General features: G+C 43.5%; 1 protein-coding gene across 1 annotated transcript in view; it reads left to right on the top strand.

The window, feature by feature from the left end:
• LOC126335928 (uncharacterized) overlaps positions 1-10,856 on the top strand; it is a 129,444-nt gene extending 118,588 nt beyond the window's left edge. Inside the window, exons 8-9 of the mRNA XM_049999403.1 lie at positions 7,121-7,151; positions 10,392-10,856. Coding sequence (XP_049855360.1) covers positions 7,121-7,151; positions 10,392-10,856 — 496 coding nt within the window. The remainder of the gene's footprint in view (positions 1-7,120; positions 7,152-10,391) is intronic.
• Positions 10,857-18,234: the final 7,378 nt, after the last annotated feature.

Below are 18,234 nucleotides of genomic sequence, written 5' to 3'. Positions count from 1 at the left end.
CCGGCCGAATGTCAGTTTGCTAGACCGGAGCCGCTACTCCTCAACCAAGTAGCTCCTCAGTTTGCCTCACAAGGGCTGTGTGCACTCCGCTTGCCAACAGCGCTCGGCGGACCGGATGGTCACCCATCCAAGTGCTAGCCCAACCCGACAGCGCTTAACTTCCGTGATATGACGGGAACCGATGTAACCACTGCGGCAAGGCCGTTGGCCACGCTCTCCTCTAATGTCTCCCTATTTACCGTGTAAGACCACGATCACTAGCCCGCAAAACTCGTTGAGACAATCAGGAAAATTCTAATAGAACTCTGTGTGCATCCTCGGGAACGCACATCGGGTTGATTACAAAGGATTACCCACTCCGGAATCTTGATATACTCAATGAAAATCCCACCCCTGCCCAGAAGGCACAAACCTTTTCCACCCCACAAGTGCTGACAGTCGACTCCTCGACTTCACATAACTGTAGACCTTTCAGCCAGTCAGAAACAAGAGCAGATTACACGAATTCTCATGGGCCATTTCCGTCTCCTCATTATTGCGCTTCTGTAAGATGCAGGATATTTAGAATGTACGTTGCAAATACGCCCATTGCGCGGAAATTACTCTTCTTGTAAGCCCGGCAAATACACTCCGCTCGAAACTCATTTAGCACCAAGAAGGTAAAGAGTAGGTCGTCAGCTCTATCCTGAAAAAAAAAAAATCCCCCTTCCCTCTGCGGGTGCTTACTAGCCGAGACAACAACGTTACCGAACGGAGCTAGCACGTATCTGCGGCTATGAGAAACCTGAGTACCTACTGTGTCTTGTTGCCTGCCATTGTCACAGGAGATGCGTGTTCGCCTCCTGGTATCGATTTGCAAGAGTCCTCTTACACCTAGCACCCAACACTGCTAATTAAATGTTTATGATTCGTCAGTGAGTACCGTATAGCTACGCTGGATAAAACAAACCATTTCATTTGGGGACGCAAAGTGATGTCTGGCCTTGAACCAACCTCCTCAAGTAGTTAGGCAGTCTCCTACTTGAGCCCTGCTGCAGTACTTCTGAACGGGTTCCTCAAAGGCGGTAGTGTTGTCGTTCTGTAAATTTATAATGTTGCGAATACTTATCATGAACATATATAACAACGTATGTATGTACATGTGTGTGTGTGTGTGTGTGTGTGTGTGTGTGTATTTTCGTCATAACCATCTCATCGATTTCAAACAAATTTGGTACAGTTACTATTTATTACCTGGGAAGCAGTATTTCTAGAGTTAGAACCACATAGGTATTCTTCACGTGCCATCTCTTTAAGCCTTTCATTCCTCATCTTTTCTGTTTTTCTTACATCTATCCGAGTTCTCAAAAACTTCATCTAATTTTCACGACCCTACTTTGTAGCCTGTCTTTAAAGATTCAGGTTCTGCAGCTAACAACAGTAGAGGTGCGTAAAAAGTTTGGCATATTAGCTTCTACAGTACTTTTATGTGAGACTTCTTTATCCCACATCACTTTGCACCATCTCCAGTCATCATTACTAGCGATAACGTGCTGGTGTGGGTGCTATGTAGAAGTTCAAAAAATGGTTCAAATGGCTCTGAGCACTATGGGAGTTAACACCTATGGTCATCAGTCCCCTAGAACTTAGAAATACTTAAACCTAACTAACCTAAGGACATCACACAACACCCAGCCATCACGAGGCAGAGAAAATCCGTGACCCCGCCGGGAATCGAACCCGGGAGAACGCTACCGCACGACAACGAGATGCCGGCTATGTAGCAGTCACACGGTCGTTGCAGGTGGACGCATGCACTTAGATAAACGTCGCTAATGCTCTGTGCAGTAACCTTGTGTCTCCGTGGATGTGTCCATCACGGAGAGTATACTGCACAGAGATCGGCCCATTGATAGCATTCACCTTGACTGCAATGCGGATCACTACAAATAATGAAAAGGCTGCTTTGTTATTGACAGAGAACATTCATATTTAAGGATAGTAACATACTTTTTATCATTGTATGAGGGTCACTCCAAAAGAAATGCACACTATTTTTGTAAAAATAAAGTTTTTATTCTGCAAGTGTGAAAGTTTTACAGTATGTAGATACATCCTTCCCGCCTGTTTTAAAACTTAGCTCAACCTGTTCCCGTGAGTGGCGCCGTCACAGCATGTTTTCAAGGTGGTTGCTACACTTGACGTTCGTCAGAAGCAACTTGCTGTCATAGAATTCCTGTGCTGTGAAAACGACACAGTGGTAAACATCCACAAGAGGTTGAAAGAAGTGTATGGAGATGCTGCTGTCGATCGCAGTGCAATTAGTCGGTGTGCAAACAGGTTACGTGATGAAAGCGGACACGGCAATATTGAGGATTGTCCTCGCAGCGGCAGGCCTCGTGCTGCACACACTCCAGACAATGTTCACAGAGTTAACGAATTGGTGACTGCTGACAGGCGCATCACAGTGAACGAATTATCAAGCTACGTTGGGATAGGGGAAGGAAATGTTTGCAGAATACTGAAAGTGTTGGCTTTAAAAAATGTTTGTGCCAGGTGGGTTCCCAGGATGCTGACACTGGCTCACAAAGAAACAAGAGAAACGGTATGCAGCAAACTTTTGGAACAGTACGAGAATGGTAGCAAATTTCTTGGGTGAATTGTAACAGGTGATGAAGCATGGCTCCATCATTTTTCACCAGAGACGAAGAGGCAACCAATGGAGTGGCATCATGCAAATTCACAAAAGAAAAAAATTCATAACCACACGTTCTGCTGGAAAAAGTTATGGCTACAGTGTTTTTCGATTCCGAAGGACTCTTGCTTGTGGACATCATGCCAAGTGGAACCACCATAACTTCTGATACATATGTGAAAACACTGAAGAAACGTCAAGCTCGACTGATACCACATCGGCAAAAGCAGGAAGCTTTGCTGTTGCACGACAACGCAAGGCCACATGTCAGTTTAAAAACCATGGAAGCGATCACAAAACTCAGATGGACAACACTGAAACAGCAGCATTGCAGTCCTGACCTGCCTCCATGTGACTGTCATCTCTTTGGGGAACTGAAAGACTCTCTTCGTAGAACAAGGTTTGAAGATGACTTCATTGTGCACGCTGCCAAACAGTGGCTCCAACAGGTTGATCCAGAATTTTACCGTGCTGGTATACAGGCGCTGGTTCCAAGATGGCGTAAGGCAGTTGAAAGGGATGGAAATCATGTGGAGAAATGAAAATATTGTTCCTAAAGGATGTATCTACACACTGTAAAACTTTCAAACATGTAGAATAAAAGATGGATTTTTAAAAAATAGTGTGCATTTCTTTTGGAGTGCCCTCGTAACTATCCTTGTGGAACATATCACAATCACTCTGTATACCCATCACACGAAACTGAAATAAAATGAAATTAAAATCATTAACTTTTACAGCGCAACCCCACACCATATGCAGGATGAGTTTTTCCATGTACTTTCACCCCCAGACTGACTTATCCATCCCCTCGCACTGGGCTTTCCTGAAGTCACCACTCGCGCGTGCTAGGCATTCAGAGGCCAGAACAGGTAACGCTGCCTTATGAGACCGTGCTCTGGACAACCAGTGGGAGACGAGAAGCGTATTTCTCAGTTGCTTCGCGTGTTCGACCACACATTCAGTGTAGCACAACATAAAATTATCCTTTGGCATTGAACCAGATTTCAGGATAGCTGGAGTCCACAGAGACTGTATTGTATTGAGAATAATTTCTGTCGACATTACCAATTTCAGGTGGCATCGGCGACCCTCAGAACTACAAAAGAAATAAGTAGATTTTGTAATAATTGAATCAAAGTAATTTATATTCTGTTCCATTTCGAACTTTCTTATAAGTTGTCTTAAGTGTGGACACCGCTTATTTAACTACCATTTGTAACTCCAACAACTGGTGCGTGAACATTTAGTCTACATAGCGTAGTGGAGCCGTCTACATTTGTTCTGTAGTAAATGACGTTATCTGCTATATCTCTATTCTCTTTAATGATTCCTTTTGTAAGTGGTACCTTTTATTCGCAATGAAATTTTAAAGGATGTGAACTACTGGCGTACTGCTGTTCTATTAAGTAATTTACCTGTTTGTTACAGATGCATCACATCTGTGACATAATATACTACACTCAGCTGGCGGCTACACGCGTATCGCAGGCTGTGTGGAGTGGACTGGGCGTTTTTTTTAGGTTAGAAGGCCTCGGAAAAGTACGGGGTGGGCTGCAATCTCAAAGGGTGTATGGCAAATACAGGACGTGCTTGGATCAAGGAACAGTCGGAATTGTAATTGTAAATTGTTTTAGTTGTGCTGGGAAAGTCCCTGAGCTTCAAGCACCAGTAGAAAGCACAGAAGCTGAAATCGTTATAGGTACAAAAAGCTGGCTAAAGCCTGAAGTCTGCAGAAATTTTTACGAAGTCTCAGACGGTGGTCAGGAAAGATAGATTTAGCAGAATTGGTGGTGGAGTGTTTATGTCTGTCAATAGTGGTTTATCTTGTAGTGAAGTCGAAGTAGATACTCCCTGCGAATTGGTATGGGTGAAGGTTATAATTAACAGTCGAACTAAGTTAATAATTGGCTCCTTCTACCGACCCTCAGACTCCGTTGATATTGTTGCTGAACAGTTCAGAGAAAATTTGAGTCTCGTAACAAATAAATACCCCACTCATACGGTTATAGTTGGTGGGGACTTCAACCTTCCCTCGATATGTTGGCAAAAATACTTGTTCAAAACCGGTGGTAGGCAGAAAACATATTCCGAGATTGTCCTAAATGCTTTCTCCGAAAATTATTTCCAGCAGTTAGTCCACGAACCAACGCGAATTGTAAATGGTTGCGAAAACACACTTGACCTCTTAGCCACAAACAATCCAGACCTAATAGAGAGCATCAAGACTGATACAGGGATTAGTGATCACAAGGTCGTTGTAGCTACGCTCAATACCATTTCTTCCAAGTCCACCAGAAACAAACGCAAAATAATTTTATTTAAAAAAGCGGATAAAGTGTCACTAGATGCCTTCCTAAGAGACAATATCCATTTCTTCCGAACTGACTATGCAAATGTAGACGAGATGTGGCTCAAATTCAAAGATATAGTGGCAACAGCAATTGAGAGATTCATACCTCATAAATTAGTAAGAGATGGAACTGATCCCCCATGGTACACAAAACAGAGGCAACGGAAAAGCATGCGAAGTTCAGAAGAACGCAAAATCCCGAAGATTGGTTAAATTTACAGACGCGCGAAATTTGGCACGGACTTCAATGCGAGATGCCTTTAATAGGTTCCACAACGAAACGTTGTCGCAAAATTTGGTAGAAAATCCAAAGAAATTCTGGTCGTATATAAAGTGCACAAGCGGCAAGACGCAGTCAATACCTTCGCTGCGCAGTGCCGATGGTATTGTTACCGACGACTGCGCCGCTAAAGCGGAGTTATTGAACGCAGTTTTTCGAAATTTCTTCAACAGGGAAGACGAATGGAATATTCCAGAATTTGAAACACGAACTGCTGCGAGCATGCGTTTCTTAGAAGTAGATACCTTAGGGGTTGCGAAGCAACTGAAATCGCTTGATACGGGCAAGTCTTCAGGTCCAGATTGTATACCGATTGGGTTCCTTTCAGATTATGCTGATACAATAGCTCCCTACTTAGCAATCATATACAACCGCTCGCTCACCGATAGATCTGTACCTACAGATTGGAAAATTGCGCAGGTCGCACCAGTGTTTAAGAAGGGTAGTAGGAGTAATCCATCGAACTACAGACTTTTATCATTGACGTCGGTTTGCAGTAGGGTTTTGGAGCATATACTGTATTCAAGTATTATCAATCACCTCGAAGGGAACGATCTATTGATACGTAATCAGGATGGTTTCAGAAAACATCGTTCTTGTGCAATGCAGCTAGCTCTTTATTCGCACGAAGTAATGGCCGCTGTCGACAGGGGATCTCAAGTTGCTTCCGTATTTCTAGATTTCCGGAAAGCATTTTATACCGTTCCTCACAAGCGACTTCTAATCAGGCTGCAGGTCTATGGGGTATCGTCTCAGTTGTGCGGCTGGCTTCGTGATTTCCTGTCAGGAAGGTCGCAGTTCGTAATAATAGACGGCAAATCATCGAGTAAAACTGAAGTGATATCAGGTGTTCCCCAGGGAAGCGTCCTGGGACCTCTGCTGTTTCTGATCTATATAAATGACCTGGGTGACAATCTGAGCATTTCTCTTAGGTTGTTTGCAGATGATGCTGTAATTTACCGTCTAGTAAGGTCATCCGAAGACCTGTATCAGTTGCAAAGCGAGTTAGAAAAGATTGCTGTATGGTGTGGCAGGTGGCAGTTGACGCTAAATAACGAAAAGAAATCCGTTGGAATTCGATTACTAAATAAATAGTACAATTCTCAAGGCTGTCAATTCAACTAAGTACCTGGGTGTTAAAATTGCGAACAGCTTCAGTTGGAAAGACCACATAGCTGTTCGAGAGTGGAATGGTAGAGAGATAGTATGATTGTGGTTTGATGAACTGTCTCCCAAGCACTTAAATGTGAATTGCAGAGAAGTCATGTAGATGTAGACGTAGGCGGTAATTGTAGTGTTTGTAATGCAGTTTTATACATGTTATTGGCTAATGAACTAATGTATGTTCTGTTATATTTTATAGTGGAAAACGTTTTGTACGAATGTGCCAATAGAAAATTAATAGTTAGTCACTTGCCCACAAGGAATTAGCTTTTATGTGAAACATCCTCCGCCTTTGTATTCGGAAATGTTAAAATGTGTGTGAATTCCTAAGTGACCAAACTGCTGAAGTTATCAGTCCCTATACTTACACATTACTTAAACTAACTTATGCTAATAACAACACACAAACGCATGCCCGAGGGAGTGCTCACACCTTCGGCGGAAGGGGCCGTGCAATACGTGACATGGCGTCTCTAATCGCGCGGCCACTCAGGGCGGCTATTCGGAAATAACGTATTGTCGGCAGTGGTGCGACTGAACCACGACCTGTAATTTTCCACATGGCATTACTTTATTTGATTATACTTTAAGTATACACCTTTAACCGCGCAACTTTTCCATAAATTTTTAAAACTAATTTTCCTTTTAGGTATGTAGATGGCCGGTGCTGGCCGAAGACGGTAATTTGTTAAAGATAAGGATGAACAGGAAGATAATTAAATTGCTCACATAAAGTTTCCCCATACAGCGTTATTTAGCTGGAACGACTGTTTCCCAGTAGACTGATATCATGTTCTAATAAGTCTGCAGGATTTTATGGCTGTTGTCATTGCAGATAAAATCTTCTAAGATATCAGGAGAGTATATTTACCTCCCTCTGTTTCTTAATCACGGTCGGAGTTTCGGCTCCACTACTAGCATCTTCTGGTGTTGACGGTAGAGTGAAAACAAATGGTTCAATTGGATCTGAGAACTATGGGACTTAACTTCTGAGGTCATCACACACATCCATGCCCGAGGCAGGATTCGAACCTGTGACCGTAGCAGTCGCGCGGTTCCAGACGGTAGCGCCTAGAACCACTCGGCCACCCCGGCCGGCAGAGTGAAAACAGCTAACAATGTTTAGCTAACCGTGGATACCAGACGTTACTGAAGAAAATCCCAGTAAGAGGGGGGGGGGGGCATGTCTCAGTATGGGGGCAGTTTTTCAATACTACTTTAAAAAATAAAAATTAAAAGTAAAAGGAACCGATGCACCAGGGCGGCATTATCTGAATTGGACGGAAATCAGTAGATATGATGTACACTTAGAGAAAAACCAATTGTAATATTTTTAGAAAAAATGATGTTATATTCAAGTGAAAGAGCTTCACAAATTGAGCAAATCAGTAACTCGTTTGTCTACCTCTGGCCCTTCTGTAAGGAAACGGGACGCTTAGTATCGACGACATATCAATGCGCAGCAAGGAATCAGCAGATGGCATTCCAGCAAGGTCGTCGGATCTCTCCCCATGAAACGAAGTGACACCCCAGACCATTACTCCTGGTTGTTGTGTCTGGAATATCATTGACCAGAGTACAGATGTTGCCATTGATGGCCGGGCGGTGTGGCCGAGCGATTCTAGCCGCTTTAGTCTGGAACTCTCGACCGTTACGGTCAAATGTTAGAATACTGCCTCGGGCATGAATGTGTGTGACGCACTTAGGTTAGTTAGGTTTAAGTAGTTCTAACTTCTAGGAGACTGATGACCTCAGATATACCATGGTGCTGATAGACATTTTGTCATTGATGACTCCCGCTTCGAACTGAGTCCAGATTACCAGCGATGACATGTCTGGAGATGTCCCAGGCAGTGGGTGGATACCACATGACTGTCGCCCACCATACACCCAGACAACCGGGAGCGATGCTGTGGGGTGCCATTTCTTTTAACAGCAGAGCCCCTGTCGTTGTTATCCGCGCCACCAGTAGAGCGCAGCAGTACGTCGACGATAATGTACACCCCATTTTGTTGCCCTTCTGAGCAAACCATACTAGGCTTACATTTCAGTAACTTCTACTGCTTGTCTTCGGGCTTGCCAAACCCTATCTTGGCCAGCAAGGTCGTCTGGTCTCTCTCCAACTGAGAACGTTTGGACCGTTATGGACAGGGCCGTCTAAGCATCTCGGGATTTTGACAATCTAAAGGGTCAATTGGAAAGCAATCCGTTTGACATCGCTTAATTGGACATCCAACAATAACTTCTTGCGTAAAGGCTACAGGTGGACGTATGTGCTATTGGATTGCTGAACTTGTGAAGATCGTTAACTTGAATTACACTACTGGCCATTAAAATCGCTACACCAAAAGAAATGCAGATGATAAACGGTTATTCTTTGGACAAATATGTTATATCATAACTGACCCGTGATTAAATTTTCACGCAATTTGCGTGCACAGATCCTGAGAAACCAGTACCCAAAACAAGCACCTCTGGCCTTAATAACGGCATTGATACGCCTGGGCATTGAGTCAAACAGAGCTTGGATGGAGTGTACACGTACAGCTGCCCATGCACCTTCAACGCGGTACCACAATTCATCAAAAGTAGTGACTGACGTATTGTGACGAGCCAGTTGCTCGGCCACCATTGACCAGACGTTTTCAGTTGGTGAGAGATCTAGAGAATGTGCTGGCCAGGGCAGCAGTTGAACATTTTCTGTATCCAGAAAGGCCGATACAGGACCTGCAACATGCGGTCGTGCATTATCCTGCTGAAATGTAGGGTTTCGCAGGGATCGATTTAAGAGCAGAGCCACGGGTCGTAACACATCTGAAATGTATCGTCCACTGTTCAAAGTGCCGTCAATACGAACAACAGGTGACTGAGACGAGTAACCAATGGCACCCCATACCATCACGCAGGGTACTCCAGTATGGCGATGACAAATATGCGCTTCCAATGTGCATTCACCGCGATGTCGTCAAACACGGATGCGACCATCATGATGCTGTAAACAGTACCTGGTTTCATCCTAAAGAATGACGTTTTGCCATTCGTGCATCCAGGTTCGTCGTTGAGTACACCATCTCAAGCTCTACTGTCTGTGATGCAGCGTCAAGGGTAACCGTAGCCGTGGTCTCCATGCTGATAGTCCATGCTGCTACAAACGTCGTCGAACTGTTCGTGCAGATGGTTGTTGTCTTGCAAACGTCCCCATCTGTTGACTCAGGGATCCAGACGTGGCTGCACGATCCGTTACAGCCATGCGGATAAGATGCCTGTCATCTAGACTGCTAGTGATACGAGCCGTTGGGATCCAGCAGGGCGTTCCGTATTACCCTCCTCAACCTACGGAGTCGATATTCTGCTAACATTCATTGGATGTCGACCAACGCGAGCAGCAATGTCGCGATACGATCAACCGCAATTGCGATATGCTACAATCCGATCTTTATCAAAGTCGGAAACGTAATGGCACGCATTTCTCCTCCTTACACGATTCATCACAACAGCGTTTCACCAGGCAACGCCGGTCAACTGCTGTTTGTGTATGAGAAATCGGTTGGAAACTTTCCTGATGTCAGCACGTTGTAGGTGTCGCCACCGGCGCCAACCTTGTGCGAATGCTCTGAAAAGCTAATCATTTGCCTATCACAGCATCTTCATCCTGTCGGTTAAATTTCGCGTCTGTAGCACTTCATCTTTGTGGTGTAGCAGTTTTAATGGCCACTTGTGTAATCATCCTATTTTTCTGAAATTGCGATCATTTGTTTGATTGTGCGTGTACTTCAAATCTACCGATTTCAGTCCCAATGGTACGGTCCGCTCACGGTGCGGTTGAATTGTATTACGGTGGTTCGCCTCCCGCTTGTAAGTTCTCAGTTCGCGTTGCCTGTTCAGTTACCTGGTGTACACGTGAGCAAATCAATCAGCAGGATTCCGGGTCGGCGCCGTCGTCGGGCGAGGCCGGCGAGGACGGGGAGGAGGCGTCGGCGCCCTCTTCCTACTACGTGACGCGCGCCGACGCGGCCGAGGACTGCGAGTTCCCGTGCCCCGGCGACGCGGGCTACTGCATCCCGGCGCGGCTCGTCTGCAACGGCGTCGCCAACTGCCCGGCCAACGCGACGCTGGCGGCGGCCCAGGGCGACGAGGGCAGCGCGCTCTGCACGCTCCCCGACGCCGCCGACGTCAACTGGCTGGCCGTCGCGCTGTCCGCCGGCGCCGCCGCGCTGCTCGCGCTCGCCGCCTGCGTCGCCATCGTCTGCCGCTCCTGCTGCGCCGGCGGCGCCGATGCCGACAAGGCCATCGCCGGGGACGTCGCGGCGGGAGGAGGCGTCGGAGGCGGCGGCGGCGGGGGCGGCATAGACGACGAACGCGCCTACGACGGCTACCGGCGATGACTGCGGCGCGGCGGCGGCCGGCCTCGCAAGCCGCCCCCGGCCGGCTCTGCCGCCGCCCCCGCTCCCGCCGCCCCCGCGCCACCGGACAGGCTGCTGCCGCCCCGGCAGCCGTCGCACAAGGCGCCTCGGCTGCCGGCCACGGCGCGCTACCGGCCGCCGCCGTTCCCCAGCCAGGAACTCTATTACTGAGCTGTCAGCTGCCACCGGCGCCACCTGCTGGCGGCAACTGGGGCGCCTCGTGAAAAGTGATAGCGTGTTGCGTGGTCCAAGTGTTTCTCGGAAGCTACATATTCGTCATTCACCGGGACACCTCTGTATCCCCTTTCAGGAAGTAGCTTCGTCAGGCCCTCGGAAAAATAGTTGGGCAGAGTAATGCACCTATAATATGATCGCTAGAGATGTACGAAACAGTTACCGTTTTATATCCCTGATGCTAGTTCCAAAGAATTCTTACAATGAGCTCAAACAGTACAGAGTACACGCGCCTTGTGATTTCGTACTGGGCAAGGCTGCAGATTTGCAACACGAAGTTGTCAGATTATCGACTTCCGAGAGTTTCGCGCCGTTATTTGATTTATTCGTTCGTGAAACACTTGCTAGATGGCGCCTTGTTACCGGATTCTGGTACACTGTAGTAAGACATTGGCATTTCTTAGCTACAGTGGGAAGGTCTCGCAATCCGCAAACAATAAAGTAACTGACATCTTGGATATTCGGGAATCCAGCCGGATGTTCGCGTCATTCTCGCACGATATTTCAACAGCGTGCCTCGCTGAAGACAGCGAGGCACGCTGTTGAAATATCGTGCAAGAACGAAGCGAACATCCGGCTGGATTCCCAAATATCCAAGATGTCAACAGATCGCCGGGAAAGCATGTAGGATTACAATAAAGTAACTCTTAACAGTTTCAGAACAGTAATATTAGGCGTCGATAGACGACGCGACAGAACACAACAGCACAAGCATACAGACAGGGATTCGAGAGATAAGGTTCAGGTATTCTGCTGATTAACCTTCGTTGTATGCAGAAGATCCTGAGAATCTCGTGGATGTTGGTACGACTCCTTTACGATTAGCCAGCTGAGCTCTCACAAGGCCGTAGAGCTCTTCTACCTGGAGGTAAAAGGCATTTAAAGGCCCAACTTTAAGACTAACTACTTCCTGTTTGGAAAACATAGCTCGATATCTACACCTATAATGCAGTTCGTCAGGTAAGAATTGAGTTCCGCGTTCCAGCACAAGACGGACCATTCAGGCCCGGCTGACCACATGTCATCGTCTGCCAAAGGCGTCATCAGACGCTTTATGGAAGGACATGTGGTCAGCACAACTTTCTCACGGTCATCGTCTTGTTTCTTGTCCTTGTAACCGTTACCATTTGGTCGAGTAGCTCCTCAGTTACCCCATACCAAGGAAAAGAAACCCATAGCTGTATCGGGAAAGGAACCGGGATCCTCTGCATGGCTGTCACCCACGCTGAAAACTCAGCTTCGGATGCTAACAGTTCATTTTGAAACATTATTTAAATCTCCGAAAGGGTTTCTGGTAATTTAAACTCTGTAATACATTATTCAGATATCTATATTAATATCTTAAACATAGCTGCACAACAGCAACGGTTTCACGTAATATAATTATAAACAGCCGATCAGTTGGAATCGATAAAGAAATTCTGTACCTAGGTTTCGACAAATATAAATTTGTCTTCTTGAGAAGGTGGCGATTTTACATTAGTAAGGACTAATGTACCATCGCCGTTTATACAATAGTCGGCATAGATCCATTTATCAAAAATTAAATATAGCCCTAGAATTACGGTTTGTCACGTAAATATAAAACAGTTCATGGATCTTGCACAGCTCACAACCGACAAACCCTAATTCTAGTACTATATCTCATTTTTGACAAATGGATCCATGCCGACAATTGTAAAAACGGCGATGGTACATTAGCTCTTACAAATGTAAAATTTCTACTTTCTGAAGAAGACAAGTTTATATTTGTCGAAACCTAATTATAGAATTTCTTTATGCATTGCAACTGGTCGGCTGTTTATAATTTTATTATATTTATATGTTTTTTCGAACGACTCCACCTCAGACCCTATACCTTCGAATGGGCACTTGATCTGGGCGTCCATAAAGTCTCTTTTCAAATTAAAAATCATTACACGAACAGTTGAAAAGACAGTTATGTGAAACAGTTCTTTCCAATGAACGGCATTCCTGGTAGGACAACCGTTGGTAGTATTTCGAAAGGCAAACAGTTTATGTTCCGGGAGAACCGTTAATTTTATTGATGCAAATTTTGCAGTGTATTAAAACTTTCTGATTATACCCCCACAAGGGCGAAACACATCAATAAATATATACTTTAACCTGCTACGCAGACGGTTTTTCTTTCGAAGTATATGTGAATTTCATTACAAATTGAGAGATTTGTACTTAAACGTATTGCCTAAATTAACAGACCTCTAAGAGAACACAGTAAGTTGCACAAAGCATATTATGGTGCTACTCGATTTCTTGTCATGTTCGCCGTAGGAGACCTTCGTCAGTGGTAATAATAGCAACAATACTCTTCACTTGAGATCAGAGACGCCCCGCACTTTTGATTGATACATAATGTCTCTAACTTATATGTTTGCAGGCTTTCGTGGCCTTGTCATTAAGTCTGAAATCTTCTAAACTCTTAGTCTACCCCATAATACTCCTAAGACTGGTAAAATATTTGACATTTCAATCTTTCTGTTGGGAACTTCTTCAGGATTCTTTTGTGTTCCCAGGCGGCTGAACAATGTGGGAAACCAGGGTCGCCTCCACTTATAAAATTCTTTTTCCCACGCTTTTAAGAAGTGAAGCTACAGTTTCAGTTGAGTTGACAGTTACAGGCTTCCTGACTTTGTGACTACCCGCGATGAAACATCACGAAGCCACTTCGGTGCACGGCAATAAAATTTTGACAATATATTTTCAGGAGGTGGTGCCTCACAGGTAACACGTGTTTGAAAAATGTCATGATTGTCGCCTCGAGCCGGCCGCGTGGCCGAGCGGTTCTAGGCGCTTCAGTCTGTAACCGCGCGACCGCTACGATCACAAGTTGGAATCCTGCCTCTGGCATGGATGTGTGTGATGTCCTTAGGTTAGTTAGATTTAAGTAGTTCTAAGTTCTAGAGGACTGATGACGTCAGAGCCATTTGAACTTTTTTTTTTTTTTTTTGGGCGCCTCGAGTTCCTAACAAAATCCTATTTCTGATTACCAGCTTCGGTCAACAAACCGTTATTGTCACCAGGTTGTAAGAGATAGAATTTTGTTAGAAGCTGGAGACGGTAACATTACATTTTTCAAAAATGTTGATAACATTCCCTCTCTCTTTTACTATCTGCCAATAGAATTTACCCAATGATGATGCCCATCAATGCCAACTTCGAAGCTTTTATAGAGTAATTCCTCTAAGAACGCGTGGCGAAACTGCCTGCTATAAAAGCCCAGGACACTATTTTTTACAGTGTTCAGCCACCCAGGGATATCTGAACAATGATGAAGATGATCACGGAATAGGGCTGGGAACGTCGAGATGTGTGCAGCGGAATGTGAAGCGGCTTAGCACCTCTGTGTATTTTAATATCAATCTTGAATATATCCTTATGGAAAAGAGGCGAGTGGAGTAATATCTGCTGAACGAAATACGCAGGAAACATGTCACCTATGCGAATGCACATATCTGCAAATTTTTCATCTAGCAAGACACTAACGTACGGTCACCAAGGGCGTGGCGATCCATCTTGCTGGAAAAGGCTGGTTGGTTGAAGGTTGTGTAGTTGAAGTGCACGAATTCCGTCAAAATGACTAAGTGCACATATGCAATTATTATTGTCTCGCCGAATAATAACTGAGAAATAGTGCCACTAATCATTATCTCAAGTCATACATTCACCTTCGGACTATCTTCCTGAAGGTACCTAATCATGTAGAGGTCTTCTGACCTCCAAATTCGCATATAATGTTTGTTACTTCCGTGAAAGACGAAACGTTGCCGTACATTGAATCAAACTCATGTGAGGAATGTTTCATCGCCAAACATCTGTACCAGCATTTAACTATTAAATCGTTTTGTTCTGGTTTACCATTTGGGTCCATTTCTTATAACAATTACTCTTTAACCGTGTAGAATCGCAAATTTAATTTACGGCTTTGTGTTCTGTTGAAAGTGGTAGATGTGACTGTCTGGAAGCAGTAGGGAGACTTTCTGGGAATCCAATCACAGGCTTGTGTCCCATGATCGATGTTTTCCTCAGATTTTCTTTGTCGTCATTCCTCTCTTTATCGAAGAGTGCCCGTTCCTCCATAAATTTCTTTTGCTTTGCAGGAATTGATGTACGTGACGTTGGATCTCTTCCATACTTACACATTCTGCTATTTCACTGAGTCTGCATGTCTGAGTTTGTTTCAGTAAACCATGAAACACTCTGCCTTCTCTTGATGAGTAGCCTGTTAGTATGGACTCTGCTTGACAGTGTCTTATCCATTAACAAGCAGGTGACACATACTAAGGTAATACGATTAAAATCACTAAGTAGATGGTACGTGTCCTATGAAGATACCTTGCCAGTTCCCTTTGTAATAAATTATTGAAATAGTAAAGACATTTTGTGGACATCCTATACAACGGATTATTGACTGAAATGCCTTGAAACACAGTAACTATTTCATACATAGGAGCAGCTTTTCACTGCCCTAAATAACAGAGTGGATGCAACGTTTACGTGGTTGTCACTACTGTATCTAAAGAACAACACATCTTACCCCAGGGACATGCAAAAAGTTTGAAGGAGTCCAGTATAGAAGAATTCATTCTGAAACAAATACAGTTCGGATGTTTACAAAGTAGTATTACTATCTAATTTAGGAAGCTGCTCTGAACATTGAGAAACTGCATATAACTAGTAAACATTGTTATGTATAAAATGTATTACTGTGATCAGTTTTAAAGGAAGATGAAATGTATTATAGTATCGTACTGAACGGCATAGACGTTTGTTGATTACACCTTCATTACAGAAACAGAATAGATTTGTCAGAAGGATCTGGACCGAAAACGCAACTTCCCTGAAGCCAGAAATACTATTCCAGCAGGTACCACAAAATGAAACGTACTGATTGAGGAAAAGAGTTAGCAATGGAAACGAATCAGCTGACACAAGTTGCAGTGATTCGAAATTTTCACTTAATTGTTTCGTAACTTAGCTGAGATAAATTAAAATCCTGTCACTAATCGTTTTATGGACTGTGTGGTACTGAGCACAGTACACAAATACAGCGTTATGTAACTCAGGTGACCTCTTACGTATAACCAGTAAAGTTATGCATATTTCTCGTTCATCCTACCTACGAAGTGACACTAAAAGACAAGGAAAACACTCGGTTGCGTTCGTTTACTCCCAGGTGGACTATTTTACATGAGTCTGTAAAGGGACCACAATTTTACAGAGAAGTGGTCTATTAGATCGATATTTATTCATAAAGTGATTGACTATACGGTAAGGAACGCCGATGAAAATGCATTTTGACCTAAAAATCTTGTAGTCCTCATTAATGGTGATTCAACGCTATCTGTTGTGATACAAGCTCATCGGTTACAATACACATTCGTGAACAAGTGCTAAGTGAGTGTGAGTGGATCAGAATATTAGCCAATACGGACAGAAAGTTAATATTTCTACATAATCATCAGCTTTAACACATTCTTCAAGAGCACACTCTGTGCGGTTAATTTGAAGTTGCCTTCATAAGCAAAGATTTGTACGCCCACTTACTTGAATTCGAGCGTATTCTTAGAGTTTGTCATGTGCCTATTTTTAACAGTGTTGTGTTGAATTTTGTGATCGTGATATTCTGGTATTTGACGATGAAGGTACGTCTACACAGTTCCCTGCTTTGGGGTAAGAGAGCCCCAAAAGATCGACCTCAGTACACCTAATACGGAAAAGACAACGAATAACTCAGATCGGCTTCATTTTTTTCTTTCTCTCTCCACGAGAGCATTGTATTGCTATAAAGTGTTTTGAAACGGAGAATTATATCTGAGTAATTAGTAAATATTTATTAAAAGACACTGTGTTATGTTCTCTGTGGCTTGCTCTTACGTTATCACCCATAGTCAATAATGAACTTGTGTTATTTCGAAAATGGAAATATCTATTCTTTACTAGCAGGGTGCTTATAAAGTTGCGAATACATCTTATTCCATAAAGGCTCTTTCTCATTTCCCTTATCCCCGTGAGTGTATTCTACAAATGAAGTTCTGAGCGTTATCTGGATTGATTTCGGCAGTTGCTGCTGGGTAGAGCAAATTTTAATTTTCTTCCTCTTAGTTAGTTTAGTTTCATGATGAAATAAAACTGTACATTGTAAACTAGCATGACATTTGTATAACTTAAATTTCAAGAATCTATGAATGTCAGTGCATTGGATTCAATTATTTTTTCAAACTCAGCAGATTCTCTCAAAACGGCCTCCTAAATGATGGTAAGCTCAATGTATTATAAAGTAATACATACCGTCAAGAGACAAATGCTGACTTCGGAGGCAGTGGATTTTTGATAACATTACTGTGCTGTGTTATCTCTGTTTGTAAATGTTGTTTCTTAGGATTCAAAAGTTTATACGGCAACTATCTTTGTGATTGAATGAAGGAAAATTTCAAGTGATAGATATCGGTTACAGAATTATTTCTACAGATATTACTGTGAGCTGCTCGGGTCGAAAGCTGAATTAAAATATTTGATGTAATCTTTGAGATAATCAAGTCTGCGTAGCGTGTATTGGTGGTGCACAAATTATTCAATATATAGCTCTTGTACGTGTTGTTGACTAAAAAGATGTATATTTTTGTATAATAAATGTCTTTTTATTTTGTGTATATGCGAAATTGTATTTGTGACGTTTTTAGTTTTTGACAATATCAAATAAAATTGTTGTTGAATATGGATATTGTAAATAAAACTAGTCTTTAAAAAGTGTTTACATACTCTTTCTTTCCTCCCCGCATATATTCCAATAGGTTTCTGAAATACGCAAATCACAGTGCGAAACCGCAAGTGCATAGGCGTCGACAGGGTGCTGGGAAAAGCTTAATGACATTCTTCAAATCGTATTAGCGTCTGCTACCGTGCACAGTCAACAACGTAAAAATTTCAAAATAAAGAAACAGAATACACTATTAACAGAATGCTTTTCCTTTTCTGTTACTTAATTAGTGTATTTACTTTGTAATGGGAGCAGCAAAGCTGTAGTAGAGTAATTTTATCCGGGATTTCAGTGAAGTTCGTCGTGATACTATCCTATTCGAAATGAAACTTCCTGGCAGATTAAAAC

Source organism: Schistocerca gregaria, chromosome 2, assembly GCF_023897955.1.
Source record: "Schistocerca gregaria isolate iqSchGreg1 chromosome 2, iqSchGreg1.2, whole genome shotgun sequence".
In the NCBI taxonomy this organism is placed as follows: domain Eukaryota; kingdom Metazoa; phylum Arthropoda; class Insecta; order Orthoptera; family Acrididae; genus Schistocerca; species Schistocerca gregaria.
This window is presented reverse-complemented; position numbering and strand designations above follow the sequence as displayed.